General features: G+C 41.6%; 1 protein-coding gene across 1 annotated transcript in view; it reads left to right on the top strand.

Annotated features, from left to right (window-relative positions):
• LOC124619696 (probable methyltransferase TARBP1) overlaps window positions 1–18,212 on the top strand; it is a 134,174-nt gene that overhangs the window by 72,237 nt on the left and 43,725 nt on the right. Inside the window, exon 8 of the mRNA XM_047146251.1 lies at window positions 1,274–1,442. Coding sequence (XP_047002207.1) covers window positions 1,274–1,442 — 169 coding nt within the window. The remainder of the gene's footprint in view (window positions 1–1,273; window positions 1,443–18,212) is intronic.

The raw sequence follows: 18,212 nt of genomic DNA, 5'->3' as shown, positions 1-18,212 counted from the left end.
TGACAAAAATACCACCTCCATTTCCCACTAGACTATCCTTTTGATAAACACTTAAATTTTTCACAAATATCTCACTGCTGTCAGTTTCAGGTTTCAACCACCTTTCTGTACTTAGAATTATGCAAACTCCACTACTTTTCAGGAACTTTTCAGACTCTTGCATTTTGTTGCAAGTGCTTCAGTAGTTAACTACTAGGATTTTAATACTCTTGTCTATGGGTTCATTCTTTTGAATCTTACACTTATACTTCTGGGTCTTCTATAGCTGTCTTTATTTGGGCTGGATAGAGTTGCATAATCTAAAAAACTTTTGTGTGCACCCCACATAGAGTCAGCTACCTGGGTAGTAGCCTCTGATGTGTTGTACACACTTGACCCTTGTAGGGGGACCCTACAGTTCTCAACCCTATGTTGCAAGTCCAGGAAGTCGCAGCATAGTTTTTCACAGAACCATCAAAGTCTCTGGTTCAACTTCCACCTGAGTGAGAGCCATGATCAATTCTAGAGACGATTCTGTTAATTGTGAGCTTTGTTGAAACACTGTAAGCATAGCTGATCTTCTCAACCTTCTCTGCCAGTCACTGGAACGACCCAAGCATGATCTCAGAGGCCAGACTACAGGCATCATTCGTTTCAACGTGCGCCACAATCTGCAGTTAGTTGCACCAAGTTCTCTCTAAGGTTGCCTTAATAGCCTCTTCAACTTGTTGAGTGAGACCCTCAGACATACACAGTGAGTTCACCTGGTGTTCTGCCCTGTCCCTTGCTGCAATTTTCCTGATGGGTACCATTATTCACTGCACTTTTGAATTGTTGGCAATTAACAGACCCCCCCCCCCCCCACCCTGTTGTGTTTGTTGTTAACAATTTTGTGACACTAAAAGTTCTTCTGTCGTAAATATATCTTTGAACTCATTTTTACTCGTTGTCTACTTCTAGTCCATATGTTAATTTCTGTGTAGTTAATATGTATGTGTTTGGACTGCTTTTATCAGATTTTTTTGTAGATTAAAATTAAAACAAAAAATCCAGTTATGTAAATGTCCAGCCTGTAACTGTGTTTTCAAAGCAGAAATGTACCTTATGTGTAAAACTACTGACATGTTTTACATCCTGAAGTGTTTTTGCAAGTATGATCCACAGGAAATACAAAAAAAGCTAACCAACATCTCCTACATATGTCTGTGCTGCAGTTTTGATAGTTGTTAGTGAGGAATGCTTATAACCCATTTTCAGTATTCATTTTAAGTTAATAGTTAACATTTGGTTCCAGACCATATTTTATGACCTCCCAAGGCTCTCTAGTATTTGCTCTGATGAGTGGATTGCAGTTGAGACCTTGAAAGAATGTGGTTTGGACTCTAACAATACAATACTACTGGAAAACGCTGACAAGTCACTGAAAAACTGTGAAAGCATCTCTAGTAATTCTGGACTTTCAGGTAAAAATAGTACCATATGTACTAACTATAGTTTATTTTAACAGATCTGTATGCACATTTTAATTTGATTTGATAGATTTTGTGCCCAGTACAAACAAAAATGAAGCAAAAAGTCTTTCTTGTCTAAGAACAATATTTGATGAAGTAATTTAGAATAAGGTATTGCTTTTCTTGAACTAGAAATCAGCATTTGCTGCGAATGTACGAATCATTTGTGATACCAGCAGATCTGTGAGAAATACGTCACAAAATAAATGTAGGTAAAATTACTGGCAACAGTTTTCTTTTGTGTTGATGGAACAAATAACAAAGAGACATAAACACTTTCCTAACAGTAGTAGTAAAATTGTGTGAATAAATAAAAAATATAATGTTGTGGGAGTAAATAATAATGCAGACAACTTCTTATTTAATTTAAAATGGTATATATGAAGAAAGAGGTCAGTCAGACAAAAATCTGGGAAACGGTGTCACACAGTGGAAAATTAAGCTATACAGGAAGCTGGACTTCAAAGATAACAGCTGTAACATGTAATTTGCGACAAGAAACAACCTGTCATTTATTTTATCGCAATCTGTTATTATTTGAATAACAGTTCACATTCATCAATGGAAGTTAGAAAGACAATCTTTTCCTTTTCATGTACATGTGTTTACTTTCATGGTGAAATTTCCATTAGTTTTTAATTTTATTCCTATTAATTTTTCTATGTTAAATTTTGCTTGAGTAATTTCAAATAGCTCTTTAACAAAAAAAATATGGTTTATGTCAGTTTAATAATAGTTAATTATTAATGCAGTTTCTAACAGCTGTTTCACTTTGTTAATGTGTACCTTGACTTGTTGCATATTCCTGAAGGTTTTCCTTCATATTGTGAACTATACAACACCAATAAATGACTGCCAAGTTCAAGTTTTTGCTGTTTGGAAAGAACTAAAGATTAAGGAATGACTAAAACATGCATTTGAGAAATAAGAATAAGAGAGGAAGAAATGTGGAAAGAGGTGGAAAAATTACATAGAGACAGCCCTACATCAGTACTGTTTCATAATGGCAGAAGGTATTCTAGACACACAAAGACGCAAATACATTACTTTTCTGAAGATAAGTAAGTCAGTTGAAAAATTAAAAATTACGGATGACTCCATAAACAATATGGGAAGCGACAGGATATGGTATTGGTGATAAAAACAGTCTGTTAGTGAAAGAATGTTTCAGTTTTAAATTCAGAATTCATTGCCTATATTAATAAATGAAAAGTGAAAGGAAAAAACACACAGAAATCACATTTGAAACTGCAGTATTAAAATCAAGTAAAAACAGTCCAGATTGCAACAGGCTGGCAACCAGTTTTGGTCTACAGTTCAGACCACCTTCAGGCTGTAAATTATAAACCGAAACTGGTTGCCAGCGAAAATAAACATCTGTTGTGACTGAGACTGTCTTACAGAATTTTAATATTTTACACCGATCTCTGTTCACACTCCAATGGAAAGAATGCTTTCTAAAACTTCAACAAGTTTGACTTGTTTCCTAAAATGGTAGGGGAAGAACATCAACCAGTGTTTGAGCAAAGTTGGATGTGTCAGCCTCAAAGAGTGCTACTGGGAAAGGTAAGTGTAGAACACCAGGCCCCAAGCATTGTGAAATCCAGTACAGATTTATGTAGTTTACAAAGAACATAGGGACCTCATGTAAAAAAGAATTGTGAAAATGATCAGGTGCTTATAATTGGAAGACTAGGAAATTCTGTCGCTATCAACTTTAGCATGAGCTGGCCTGAGAGGAATAGCAGCAGAAACTGCACACACAAGCTTGGGTTTTATGGGTATTTGCAAGACTATGAGCAGCCCTGCATTAAAAAAGCTGTCGGCCATATAAACAAACAACTGAGTCGGTAGCAGAGCCTCATATCACTGCAGTACTGTTGCTGCAGTTCAAAAATCGGAAGATACTAACCGTGACCTGTTGTTGTTGTTGTTGTGGTCTCCAGTCCTGAGACTGGTTTGATGCAGCTCTCCATGCTACTCTATCCTGTGCAAGCTTCTTCATCTCCCAGTACCTACTGCAATCTACATCCTTCTGAATCTGCTTAGTGTATTCACCTCTTGGTCTCCCTCTACGATTTTTACCCTCCACGCTGCCCTCCAATACTAAATTGGTGGTCCCTTGATGCCTCAGAACATGTCCTACCAACCGATCCCTTCTTCTGGTCAAGTTGTGACACAAACTTCTCTTCTCCCCAATCCTATTCAATACTTCCTCATTAGTTATGTGATCTACAATACTTCCTCATTAGTTATGTGATCTACCCATCTAATCTTCAGCATTCTTCTGTAGCACCACATTTTGAAAGCTTCTATTCTCTTCTTGTCCAAACTATTTATCATCCATGTTTCACTTCCGTACATGGCTACACTCCATACAAATACTTTCAGAAATGACTTCCTGACACTTAAATCTATACTCGATGTTAACAAATTTCTCTTCTTCAGAAACGCTTTCCTTGCCATTGCCAGTCTACATTTTATACCCTCTCTACATCGACCATCATCAGTTATTTTGTTCCCCAAATAGCAAAACTCCTTTACTACTTTAAGTGTCTCATTTCCTAATCTAATTCCCTCAGCATCACCCCACTTAATTCGACTACATTCCATTATCCTCGTTTTGCTTTTATTGATGTTCATCTTATATCCTCCTTTCAAGACGCTACCCATTCCATTCAACTGCTCTTCCAAGTCCTTTGCTGTCTCTGACAGAATTACAATGTCATCGGCAAACCTCAAAGTTTTTATTTCTTCTCCATGGATTTTAATACCTACTCCGAATTTTTCTTTTGTTTCCTTTACTGCTTGCTCAATATACAGATTGAATAACATTGGGGAGAGGCTACAACCCTGTCTTACTCCCTTCCCAACAACTGCTTCCCTTTCATGTCCCTCGACTCTTATAACTGCCATCTGGTTTCTGTACAAATTGTAGAATAGCCTTTCACTCCCTGTATTTTACCCCTGCCACCTTCAGAATTTGAAAGAGAGTTGTTATAACGTCAAGTTTAACACATACATTTCAGAATGACACAACACATATAAGTCACAGAGTAAGTTGACAAGCAAGACATGTGTACACGTTAGCATTCAAATGAGCACTGAGTCCCAGTCTAGCGGCCGCTGCTCGGCTGGCCGTTTAGGTGGCGCAGCTGCTGCATGGCTGGCAGACAGCGCCGCACGTAGAGGATGCACGTAATTGCGCAGCGGTGCTTTGAATGATCGGCGAGTCACAACACTTTTCCCCCCTTTGAAATTGTTGCACTGGTCTTGATGGAGGTGTCCTGGAGATGGCTAATGTCCATAGGCGTTGTTTGACTCGCCGTAAAGTCTCGAGGAAGAGGCTTCCCGTACGGACGGAAGTGTCCCCGATGATAACAGGTCAAGATGACAGGAGACGTAGGGGTCGAATCTGCTGGGCCCCCATGCACCAATCTGCCCGTTGCGGCAAGTCCAGTTGATATGACAGGAGACATGGGTGATGTGTCAGCGTCCGTTGGAGGAGGAGGCAAGTAGATTTGCTCTGACAGAGGATGGTCATCCGGTTCCTGCATGGGCACGTCTCCTGCTGGCGTCCATTCTTGTGCTGGCGTCGCGATGACTGTGAGAGGGCTGCGTTGTGAGTATTGAGAGATGCCAAGATCCTGAGCGTCAGGTAGAGCCAAAGGTGGTGTAGCGGCATTCGGAACAGGCGTTGCTGGCACACGAGGCCGAAGCTGGTCCGAATGACGCACTGCAACACCCGTGTCCGTCTGGATTTCATACAGGTGTCTGCCACAGTGTCTTAAGATGCGGCCTGTGCTCCATTTTGGCCGCCTGCCATATCCCAGTACCCAGACGAGGTCGTCGCCGGTGAACCAGCCAAGTGAAGGCCGCAGAAGATGAAGTAGCGTGCGGGGCTGTCGGCCGTGTAAGAGCTCAGCCGGGCTGTGGTCGCCCATGGGGGTGAAACGGTAAGACGCCAGAAACTGGAGAAGCGCATCATCAGCAGCAGAAGAAGTCAGAAGTTTCCGCATCTGAGCCTTAAAAGTGCGGACCAGTCGTTCAGCCTCACTGTTGGATTGTGGATGGAACGGCAGGGCCGTGACATCCATAACGCCGTGACAAGCACAAAAATCCGCAAATTCGGAAGAGGCAAATTGCGGACCATTATCAGTAACAAGAGTAGAGGGGAGGCCTTCCAAAGAAAAAATGCGGGCGAGAGCACTGGTGGTTGCCGCGGTGGTAGGCGACGTGCAACGGACAATGAAAGGAAAGTTAGAGTAGGCGTCAATTACGAGGAACCAATAAGTACCTAAAAAGGATCCCGCAAAGTCAGCATGGATGTGCTCCCAGGGCTTCTCAGGCGAAGGCTACGGTGACAAAGATAACTTCGGGGCAGCGGCCTGTGACGCACAAGGGCCGCAAGCAGCGACCATGTGTGCTATTTCAGAGTCGATGCCACGCCAGTACACGTGACGGCGCACCAGAGATTTTCTGCGAGACACACCCCAGTGCCCTTGGTGAAGGAGGCGCAAGACCGAAGCACGCAAAGACGCAGGTACCACAACACGCGGCAAAGCATTGTCAGTGGAGAGGAGGATAACACCATCCCTAGCCATGAGGCGGTAGTGCAAAGCGTAGTAGTTCCGCAACGGATCAGAAGTCTTAGCGGACGGGCGATCTGGTCAACCCTTCTGAATACAGCGTAAAACCCGGGAGAGGGTAGGGTCAGAACCCGTAGCAGCCGCCAGCCTGTCCCCAGTGATGGAGAACCCATCCACAATCCGCTGCTCGGCAACATCCAGGTGGAAACATAAAAGTTCGTCCCTATCGAATGCCTGATCAGATCGAATGCCTGATCAGGACCCATGGGAAGGCGAGACAGAGCATCAGCATTTGCATGTTGAGCCGTTGGTCGGAAATGAATCTCATAATTGAAACGAGACAAGTAAAGAGCCCAACGCTGGAGGCGGTGTGCAGCCTTGTCGAGAAGTGACGTTGATGGATGAAACAAGGAAACAAGTGGTTTGTGATCCGTAACAAGATGAAATTTTGAGCCATAGAGAAAAACACCAACTTATGAAGAGCATAACTAATGGCCAAAGCTTCTTTCTCAATTTGAGAATACTTTTGTGGGGCATCCGTGAGCGTTTTGGAGGCATAAGCAATGGGTTGTTCCGAACCGTCAGAAAAACGGTGCGCAAGGACTGCACCGATCCCGTATTGAGAGGCATCTGTGGCAAGAACAAGATGTTGGCCAGGTCGATAAGTAGCCAGGCACGGGGCCTGTTTCAGCATAGTCTTCAATTTCTGGAAAGCCGCTTCGCATGACGTGGACCAGTGAAAAGGCACGTTTTTATGCAACAGGCGATGCAACGGCTGAGCCACCAAAGCCGCAGACGGTAAAAACTTGTGATAGTATGCTATTTTCCCCAAGAAGGCCTGCAGTTCCTTAACAGATGTAGGGCGAGGAAGCGCATCTTTTGCAGCGACAGTTTGCTGAAGCGGACGAATACCATCCCGAGAGAGTTGAAACCCCAAGTACGTGATAGATGCCTGAAAAAATTGTGATTTCTGAAGATTAAACCTAAGACCGGCAGTCTGTAAGACATGAAAAAGTGTGCGGAGATTTTGAAGATGTTCTTCAGTGGTGGACCCAGTGACAACAATGTCGTCCATGTAATTGATACACCCAGGGACAGGGAGCAGTAATTGTTCCAAGAATCGCTGAAAGAGAGCAGGGGCGCTAGCAACTCCGAATGGCAAGCGTTGGTATTGATAGAGGCCGAAAGGCGTGTTAAGGATCAGAAACTGCCGGGAAGCAGCGTCGAGAGGAAGTTGATGATAAGCTTCTGACAGGTCAATTTCAGAAAAATACTGGCCTCCAGCAAGTTTAGTGAACAGTTCTTCTGGACAGGGCATAGGGTAAGTGTCGATGAGGCATTGAGCATTTACAGTGGCTTTGAAATCGCCACAGAGACGAATATCACCATTTGGCTTAGCAACGACGACGACAGGAGAGGACCACTCACTGGAAGTGACAGGAAGCAAGACCCCTGAAGTAGTGAGACGATCCAACTCCCGTTTTACCCGATCACGAAGGGCCACAGGAATGGGCCGAGCCCGAAAAAACTTAGGCCGAGCAGTGGGTTAGAGCGTGATATGAGCTTCAAAGTCGTTTGCATGGCCTAACCCAGGAGAAAAAAGGGACGAAAATGTCGTCGACAAGGAATCCAGTTGAGCATAAGGAATAGCATCAGAGACAATATTGACAGAGTCATCTATGGAGAACCCAAAAACGCGAAAGGCGTAGAAACCAAAGAGATTTTCTGCATTGCTCTGGTCGACCACAAATATGGGAACAGTGCGAATGACGGATTTGTAAGATACCTCAACATTAAACTGTCCCAAAAGAGAAATCCTCTGTTTATTGTACGTCCGTAATTGCCGAGTGACAGGCGACAGGAGTGGAGAACCCAACTGAAGATACGTCTGAGAATTAATTATAGTGGCAGCAGAACCGGTATCCACTTGCATGCGAACATCTCGACCAAGGATTTGGATAGTGAGGAATAACTTCCCTGAAAGGGAAGAAGTGCAATTGACAGACAACGCAGAATCAGAATCAGCATCATGTTCATGAACATCATGTATGCGGTCGGATTTGCAAACGGAAGACACATGACCTTTCTTTTTGCAATTGTGACACACAGCCCAAGGTTGGGGACAATCCTCGCGTGAATGTTTCGTAAAACACCGCGGACATGAAGGAAGTTGCCGGGGGTTTTGCTGCAGTTTCTTAGTGGGTTGTTTACGGCTAGGCCGAGGCTGCGTGTGGGAGCAGACTGCGGCCACATCGGCCGGCGGGGACGCGCCGCACTCGTTGTTAAGAGGTTGTATTTCCCCGACATCACCCCACGCCTCTGTTTGCGCCCCAGCAGCGCGAGAAATTTCAAAAGACTGCGCAATGGAGAGAACTTCATCTAGAGTCGGATTCGCCAACTGAAGGGCACGTTGCCGAACTTCTTTGTCGGGCGCCGACCGGATAATAGCATCCCGTACCATGGAATTGGCATAGGATTCTTTGTGAGCGTCAGTAACAAATTGACACTTTCGACTGAGGCCGTGAAGTTCAGCAGCCCAAGCGCGATAGGATTGATGTGGCTGTTTTTGACAACGATAAAAGGCAACACGAGAGGCTATCACATGCGTTTGCTTTTGAAAATAGACAGACAGAAGTGAGCACATTTCAGCAAAGGACAAAGATGCAGGATCCTTCAAAGGAGCCAATTGCGACAACAACCGATACATTTGAGGTGAAATCCAAGAAAGGAACAGAGACTTACATGGTTGTTTGTCCGTGACATGAAATGCCAAGAAGTGCTGTCAAAGACGTTTTTCATAATGAGACCAGTCTTCCGCCGTCTCGTCGTAAGGAGGAAAAGGAGGTATAGCCAACGACAAGAAACGCCCCGCATTTGAGGCCGCGACGAAATTGCGAATCGCCGCTGTTAGAAGCGTTTGCTGTTCAAGGAGATTTTTCAATAGTTGCTCGACAGTAGCCATGGAACCCTGTGGGTCAACGGTGAAAAGGAAAAATCCACTACCTCTTCGCCAATTGTTATAATGTCCAGTTTAACACATATATTTCAGAACGACACAACACATATAAGTCACAGAGTAAGTTGACAAGCAAGACATGTGTACATGTTAGCATTCGAATGAGCAGATGAGAGTCCCAGTCTAGCGGCCGCTGCTCGGCTGGCCGCTTAGGTGGCGCAGCTGCTGCATGGCTGGCAGACAGCGCCACACATAGAGGACGCGCATAATTGCGCGGTGGCGCTTTGAATGATCGGCGAGTCACAACAAGAGTATTCCAGTCAACATTGTCAAAAGCTTTCTCTAAGTCTACAAGTGCTAGAAACGTAGGTTTGCCTTTCCTTAATCTTTCTTCTAATGTAAGTCGTAAGGTCAGTATTGCCTCACATGTTCCAGTATTTCTACGGAATCCAAACTGATCTTCCCCGAGGTCAGCTTCTACTAGTTTTCCATTCGTCTGTAAAGAATTTGTGTTAGTGTTTTGCAGCTGTGGCTTATTAAACTGACTGTTCGGTAATTTTCACATCTGTCAACACTTGCATTCTTTGGGATTGGAATTATTATATTCTTCTTGAAGTCTGAGGGTATTTCACCTGTTTCATACATCTTGCTCACCAGATGGTAGAGTTTTGTCAGGACTGGCTCTCCCAAGGCCGTCAGTAGTTCCAATGGAATGTTGTCTACTCCGGGGGCCTTGTTTCGACTCAGGTCTTTCAGTGCTCTGTCAAACTCTTCACGCAGTATCGTATCTCCCATTTCATCTTCACCTACATCCTCTTCCATTTCCATAATATTGTCCCCAAGTACATCGCCCTTGTATAGACCCTCTATATACTCCTTCCACCTTTCTGCTTTCCCTTCTTTGCTTAGAACTGGGTTTCCATCTGAGATCTTGATATTCATACAAGTGGTTCTCTTATCTCCAAAGGTCTCTTTAATTTTCCTGTGGGCAGTATCTATCTTACCCCTAGTGAGATAAGCCTCTACATCCTTACATTTGTTCTCTAGCCATCCCTGCTTAGCCGTTTTGCACTTCCTGTCGATCTCGTTTTTGAGACGTTTGTATTCCTTTTTGCCTGCTTCATTTACTGCATTTTTATATTTTCTCCTTTCATCAATTAAATTCAATATTTCTTCTGTTACCCAAGGATTTCTACTAGCCCTCGTCTTTTTACCTACTTGATCGTCTGCTGCCTTCACTACTTCATCCCTCAGAGCTACCCATTCTTCTTCTACTGTATTTCTTTCCCCCATTCCTGTCAATTGTTCCCTTATGCTCTCCCTGAAACTCTGTACAACCTCTGGTTCTTTCAATTTATCTAGGTCCCATCTCCTTAAGTTCCCACCTTTTTGCAGTTTCTTCAGTTTTAATCTACAGGTCATAACCAATAGATTGTGGTCAGAGTCCACATCTGCCCCTGGAAATGTCTTAAAATTTAAAACCTGGTTCCTAAATCTCTGTCTTACCTTTATATAATCTATCTGATACCTTTTAGTATCTCCAGGGTTCTTCCATGTATACAACCTTCTTTCATGATTCTTTAACCAAGTGTTAGCTATGATTAAGTTATGCTCTGTGCAAAATTCTACCAGGCGGCTTCCTCTTTCATTTCTCTCCCCCAATCCATATTCACCCACTATGTTTCCTTCTCTCCCTTTTCCTACTCTCGAATTCCAGTCACCCATGACTATTAAATTTTCGTCACCCTTCACTATCTGAATAATTTCTTTTATCTCATCATACATTTCTTCAATTTCTTCGTCATCTGCAGAGCTAGTTGGCATATAAACTTGTACTACTGTAGTAGGTGTGGGCTACGTATCTATCTTGGCCACAATAATGCGTTCACTATGCTGTTTGTAGTAGCTTACCCGCATTCCTATTTTCCTATTCATTATTAAACCTACTCCTGCATTACCCCTATTTGATTTTGTGTTTATAACCCTGTAGTCACCTGACCAGAAGTCTTGTTCCTCCTGCCACCGCACTTCACCAATTCCCACTATATCTAACTTTAACCTATCCATTTCCCTTTTTAAATTTTCTAACCTACCTGCCCGATTAAGTGATCTGACATTCCACCCTCCGATCCGTAGAACGCCAGTTTTCTTTCTCCTGATAAAGACATCCTCTTGAGTAGTCCCCGCCCGGAGATCCGAATGGGGGACTATTTTACCTCCGGAATATTTTACCCAAGAGGACGCCATAATCATTTAATCATACCGTAAGGCTGCATGCCCTCGGGAAAAATTACGGCCGTAGTTTCCCCTTGCTTTCAGCCGTTCGCAGTACCAGCACAGCAAGGCCGTTTTGGTTATTGTTACAAGGCCAGATCAGTCAATCATCCAGACTGTTGCCCCAGCAACTACTGAAAAGGCTTCTGCCCCTCTTCAGGAACCACACGTTTGTCTGGCCTCTCAACAGATACCCCTCCGTTGTGATTGCACCTACGGTACGGCTATCTGCATCGCTGAGGCACGCAAGCCTCCCCACCAACGGGAAGGTCCATGGTTCATGGGGGGAGGACCGTGACCTAGTTAACATAATAATTTTTTTCACTTACATAATAATGGCCTGTATGCCTGTATGTGAGGATATTGAAAGGGTAATGCAGTATGTAAAGGGGGACGAAAATCTAATAGTCATGGGTGACTGGAATGCAGTTGTAGGGGAAGGAGTAGAAGAAAAGGTTACAGGAGAATATTGGCTTGGGACAAGGAATGAAAGAGGAGAAAGACTAATTGAGTTCTGTAACAAGTTTCAGCTAGTAATAGTGAATACCCTGTTCAAGAATCACAAGAGGAGGAGGTATACTTGGAAAAGGCCAGGAGATACGGGAAGATTTCAATTAGATTACATCATGGTCAGACAGAGATTCCGAAATCAGATACTGGATTGTAAGGCGTATCCGGAGCAGATATAGACTCAGATCACAATATAGTAGTGATGAAGAGTAGGCTGAAGTTCAAGACATTGGTCAGGAAGAATCAATATGCAAAGAAGTGGGGTACGGAAGTACTAAGGAATGACGAGATACGTTTGATGTTCTCTAACGCTGTAGGTACAGCAATAAGGAATAGCGCAGTAGGCAGTACAGTTGAAGAGGAATGGACATCTCTAAAAAGGGCCATCACAGAAGTTGGGAAGGAAAACATAGGTACAAAGAAGGTAGCTGCGAAGAAACCATGGGTAACAGAAGAAATACTTCAGTTGATTTACGAAAGGAGGAAGTACAAAAATGTTCCGGGAAAATCAGGAATACAGAAATACAAGTCGCTGAGGAATGAAATAAACAGGAAGTGCAGGGAAGCTAAGACGAAATGGCTGCAGGAAAAATGTGAAGACATCGAAAAAGATATGATTGTCAGAAGGACAGACTCAGCGTACAGGAAAGTCAAAACAACCTTTGGTGACATTAAAAGCAACAGTGGTAACATTAAGAGTGCAACGGGAATTCCACTGTTAAATGCAGAGGAGAGAGCAGATAGGTGGAAAGAATACATTGAAAGCCTCTATGAGGGTGAAGATTTGTCTGATGTGATAGAAGAAGAAACAGGAGTCGATTTAGAAGAGATAGAGGATCCAGTATTAGAATCAGAATTTAAAAGAGCTGTGGAGGACTTACGGTCAAATAAGGCAGAAGGGATAGATAACATTCCATCAGAATTTCTAAAATCATTGGGGGAAGTGGCAACAAAACGACTATTCACGTTGGTGTGTAGAATGTATGACTCTGGCGACATACTATCTGACTTTCGGAAAAGCATCATCCACACAATTCCGAAGACGGCAAGAGCTGACAAGTGCGACAATTATCGCACAATCAGCTTAACAGCTCATGCATCGAAGCTGCTTACAAGAATGATATACAGAAGAATGGAAAAGAAAATCGAAAATGCGCTAGGTGACGATCAGTTTGGCTTTAGGAAAAGTAAAGGGACGAGAGAGGCAATTCTGACGTTACAGCTAATAATGGAAGCAAGGCTAAAGAAAAATCAAGACACTTTCATAGGATTTGTCGACCTGGAAAAAGCGTTTGACAATATAAAATGGTGCAAGCTGTTCGAGATGCTGAAAGAAGTAGGGGTAAGCTATAGGGAGAGACGGGTCATATACAATATGTACAACAACCAAGAGGGAATAATAAGAGTGGACGATCAAGAACGAAGTATTCGTATTAAGAAGGGTGTAAGACAAGGCTGTAGCCTTTCGCCCCTACTCTTCAATCTGTACATCGAGGAAGCAATGATGGAAATAAAAGAAAGGTTCAGGAGTGGAATTAAAATACAAGGTGAAAGGATATCAATGATACGATTCGCTGATGACATTGTTATCGTGAGTGAAAGTGAAGAAGAATTAAATGATCTGCTGAACGGAATGAACAGTCTAATGAGTACACAATATGGTTTGAGAGTAAATCGGAGAAAGACAAAGGTAATGAGAAGTAGTAGAAATGAGAACAGCGAGAAACTTAACATCAGGATTGATGGTCACGAAGTCAATGAAGTTAAGGAATTCTGCTACCTAGGCAGTAAAATAACCAATGATGGACGGAGCAAGGAGGACATCAAAAGCAGACTCGCTATGGCAAAAAAGGCATTTCTGGCCAAGAGAAGTCTACTAATATCAAATACCGGCCTTAATTTGAGGAAGAAATTTCTGAGGATGTACGTCTGGAGTACAGCAATGTATGGTAGTGAAACATGGACTGTGGGAAAACCGGAACAGAAGAGAATCGTAGCATTTGAGATGTGGTGCTATAGACGAATGTTGAAAATTAGGTGGACTGATAAGGTAAGGAATGAGGAGGTTCTACGCAGAATCGGAGAGGAAAGGAATATGTGGAAAACACTGATAAGGAGAAGGGACAGGATGATAGGACATCTGCTAAGACATGACGGAATGACTTCCATGGTACTAGAGGGAGCTGTAGAGGGCAAAAACTGTAGAGGAAGACAGAGATTGGAATACGTCAAGCAAATAATTGAGGACGTAGGTTGCAAGTGCTACTCTGAGATGAAGAGGTTAGCACAGGAAAGGAATTCATGGCAGGCCGCATCAAACCAGTCAGTAGACTGATGACAAAAAAAATAATGGCCTTCCCATAAATGGGAGGAAGAAGGAAGGGAGGACATGTTTGTTCAGATTTTTGCAGGAAGGTAAAGTCCCAGAGTTCACGAGAATCAGTTTTTTTTTTTAAGTCGCGGTAAAGACAGGCAGTCTGGAAAGTGATCAGAACAGAACAGAACTACAAAATATGTAATAGTTTCTAGAACAGAAAAGTTACTCTGTTTCATCAGAACAGCTAGGTAATGGTTCTCATGTGTGTTTAAAAGATTTCCAGATTTATGAAACGTAGTGTTTTATTTCATACCCTTGTTATACTGAGAGATGACTGACTTATCACTGAGTGTGACACTGCTGCAAAACTCCATACATCACCATAAGCAAACCTCACACCACATTTAATAGACTACCAATCCGGCAATAATTCATGGATAAAATGGTCTCACTTGACTCACAGCAGCCAATTCTGTATTTACCATTCAACACTACATTTGTTGTCACCCTGAACCAGTTTTCTGAGCTATGTCAATGTCTGCGTCTACATATATACTCCGCAAGCAGTTACAATAGAAGGTGAAGCTTTGACAGTGCCAGCCACACGTGCTGATGAAACATCAGAAAAATCATCAACGAAACAATGGCCAAAGAACTCAAGACAGAAGCCAACTTGCAGTTTGTTAGTGTAAATAAAGTTGTGTAGTGCAAACCAAATTTGATGATTAGGTATTAAGTGACAGTTGTATAATTTAAGCAGCCATTTTATTAGTGAACTTGAACTTCATGATAGATCCAGAATTTTTAAAAAAGTTATGGCAGGAACAACAAGAAAAATTGAATGACAGGAAAGATATCAAGAGCACATGACAACATAGTAAGAACAGTTGGTGCACAATAAGCACAAAGTAGGAATTATTTGAACAGTAACAGAAGTAGCACCTGTCCAAGCAGGTTCTGTAGTGAGCACAGTCAATCAGACCACAATGGTTATGCAATTCCCTGTGGATTATGAGAAAAATGAGGACTGGCACTCCTATCAGTGTTGGTTTAGATTCCATTTCCATGCAAGTAATGTATTTGATTCTTATTTACAATGTAGCTACCTGTTGTCTTCTAGCACACAACTTTATGAAAATATGCTGCAGTTGGATAGATGAAACATTTACTCACTAACTTTATAAGTTGATTCAGAATACCTGTCCACCAGCAATATCTCGTATAAATATTGGTGTACCATTTTATCCAGACTTTCAGTATGCAAACATATGTAGTTGCATCCAGCTTGAAATGTGTGCAGCATTTTAAAAAGCATTTGTAGTTGTACTTAGCTTGAGTGGCTGACTTGAAAGGCCCTAGTTCAACATTATGCATTTTGTTTTGGTGGATATCAGACAAATCCTGGAAAACAGGAACATCTCCACCATTCCAGCAATCAGAAGTAAACAACATAGTCTCTGACCCTAACCAAAAAACAGTTTTTCGTGAGAAGCTAGTGCTGACTTTAACAATACAAAATACAAAAGTACAATTTCAGCTGGGCATTGGTGCCTCTGTCTGTTATTAGACTGCTGGATCACCAGTGTTCTAATGAAATAAAGCACAGACTTCTTATTTATTATGTACAAATCACTCTTAACAAGGCAAGATTCAGGTATAAGAAAGTTAGGTAAAGATTAAAATTATTAGTTGCAGCAAATCCTTAGGCTTCCAGTATATTTGGTTTTGATGCCTTCTCTGTATTTGCATTCCAAATTTGTGATGCAGTTAACCTAGTTTGCAGACCTTGAAGTACTATGCTGTGATTACAGTTTCTCTTTATAAACCAGATTTAAGTTTTACAGCTAACTTTAAAGATCACATCACAAGGAAATCATCCTCATTGCCACATATGTGTAAACCCACACCAATTCCATTTGCCCTGCATGAAGGAATTAGACTGATCCCTTGAACACCAAGTATTTACACTTGTTTTATCAAATGAACCAGTGGTATCATTGGGTGTCACCCATAAGCACAATACATCATTATGACCCAGTGGTGACCTAAAATCTATGGTCAGTGATCAATCAGACATAAAAGCTTATTCGATACTCCAACCAGTATAATGATCAAACTGTCTGGAAGGCAATATTTTTCAAAGACTGACTTGTCACATGCCTATCTGCAATTACTTCCCAATGAGGCAAAAATGGATATGATTGTTTATACACCTTTCAGACTCTGTCAGCACAACATCATAATTTGTGAAATTGCTTGTATCCCTATGATATTTTCAGCACTATTTAAAATAATTTATAAATAACATTATCACTGTGCAAATTATGTTAATGATGTCATTGTAACATCTTTGGCACAAGAAAATTCTATTAAAAATCAAGAAACTTTATTTTGCTCTCTCAAAAGTGCTAATCTCAAATATACTTTACGTAAAAGCCCTTAGTTCACAGTGGAGTTTAGCAAGAATGACCTGAGACATACTCAAAAACACATTGAACCAGTCAGTAAACAGCATACTCCTAACAATCCTAAAGAATTATAATCATTTCTTGACAGGATCAATTACTATGCTAAGTTCTTACCATAAGTTCCTCATATTTCTTGTCCATTAAATCAACTAAGGTAAAAAGGTACCAATTTCTATGGTTTGAGGAACATTTTAAGGCATTCCATACACTAAATCAGCCACAAATTAGCTCCTTGTGTGTTGTTGTGATTTTCAGCCTAAAGTGTGGTTTGATGCAACTGTTAACATTAGTCTACCCTGTGCAAGACTCATCATCTCTGAATTGCTGCTGCAACCTGCTTACTTTAGACATGCCTTTCTCCCCTTTATAATTTTTACTCCTTCCATTACCAAATTGACTGTTCCTTGATGCTCCAGTGTGTGTCTTTATCAGTTGATCCCTTCTTTAAGTCAAGTTGTACAGTAAATTTATTTTCTACCCAATTCAGTTCAGTATCACTTCATTAGTTATCCAATTCACCCATCCAGTCTTCAACATTCTTCTGTCGCACAGCATTTCAAAAATGTCCATTCTTTTCTTGTCTGAACTGTTTATCATCCACATTTCCCTTCCATACAAGGGTACCATTCAGTTAAACATCCTCCAGAAAAGACTTCCTAACATATTTCTGCTTTTCAGAAATGCATTTCATGTTATTGCCAGTCTGCCGTATCTATCCTGTCTACTTCAGCTATCCTCAGTTATTTTGCTGCCCAAATAGCAGAACTCACCTGATTTATTAACTTTATTTTACATTCACGTTATTTGCTTATTATATTAGTATTCAGCTTATAACATCTTTTCAAGACATTATCCATTCATGTTAATCTCATCATCCAGGTCCTTTGCCATCCCTGACAGAATTACAATGTTTATTTGATAGGTTACAAGCCTGCTCAGCAGCCCTTCTTAACTACTGTCCCTTTCATGTCCTTTAATTCTTGTAACTGCAGTCTCTACTCATATCAGTATAAGAAAGTGATTGACAGCTAGTTGTTTACAAAAGAACCTTAGAATAAGCTTGGTCACTCCTTTTGTTTTGCTTGCTGTTGACATATCCTGCACCGACAAAAATTAGTTGTTGACATAATTGTTGTAATTCGTTTTTGTCATGTACTTTGTTTCTTTCAGAAGATTTTTTTATAATACACAAAAGTAAGTCTGCAGGTAATATCGGATGTGACAGGAAAATGATAATTCTATTGTGATCCCTTAACCCTCCGTTACACGCACCACGGACTGTGAGTCCGCAGTTTTATCTTTCCATCAACAATCACTTATAAATTCAATATTTCCATTAGCGGCTTTTTCTACCTCCCCCTCCTTCCGTAACAAATTGAAGTTAGGCATTATTGCCAGAAGCAGCAGTCTTATGAGGTGCAGAGTGTCAGTCCACGTGTGTGCATTCGTGTTGCGCGGTTCTATCATCAGTTCTTTTACGATGTATTGCAGGTAAGGAGGTTTCTTCCTTTATAATATTACAAAACATAGACAGTTACATTTAGAAACTTTTTTATTTATTTATTATCCAAACTGTCATACAATTATGAGCCTTTTCATTGACCAACA

Source organism: Schistocerca americana, chromosome 6, assembly GCF_021461395.2.
Source record: "Schistocerca americana isolate TAMUIC-IGC-003095 chromosome 6, iqSchAmer2.1, whole genome shotgun sequence".
NCBI classification, from domain to species: domain Eukaryota; kingdom Metazoa; phylum Arthropoda; class Insecta; order Orthoptera; family Acrididae; genus Schistocerca; species Schistocerca americana.
The sequence above is the reverse complement of the archived record's forward strand: the minus strand, read 5'-3'. Positions and strand labels throughout refer to the sequence as shown.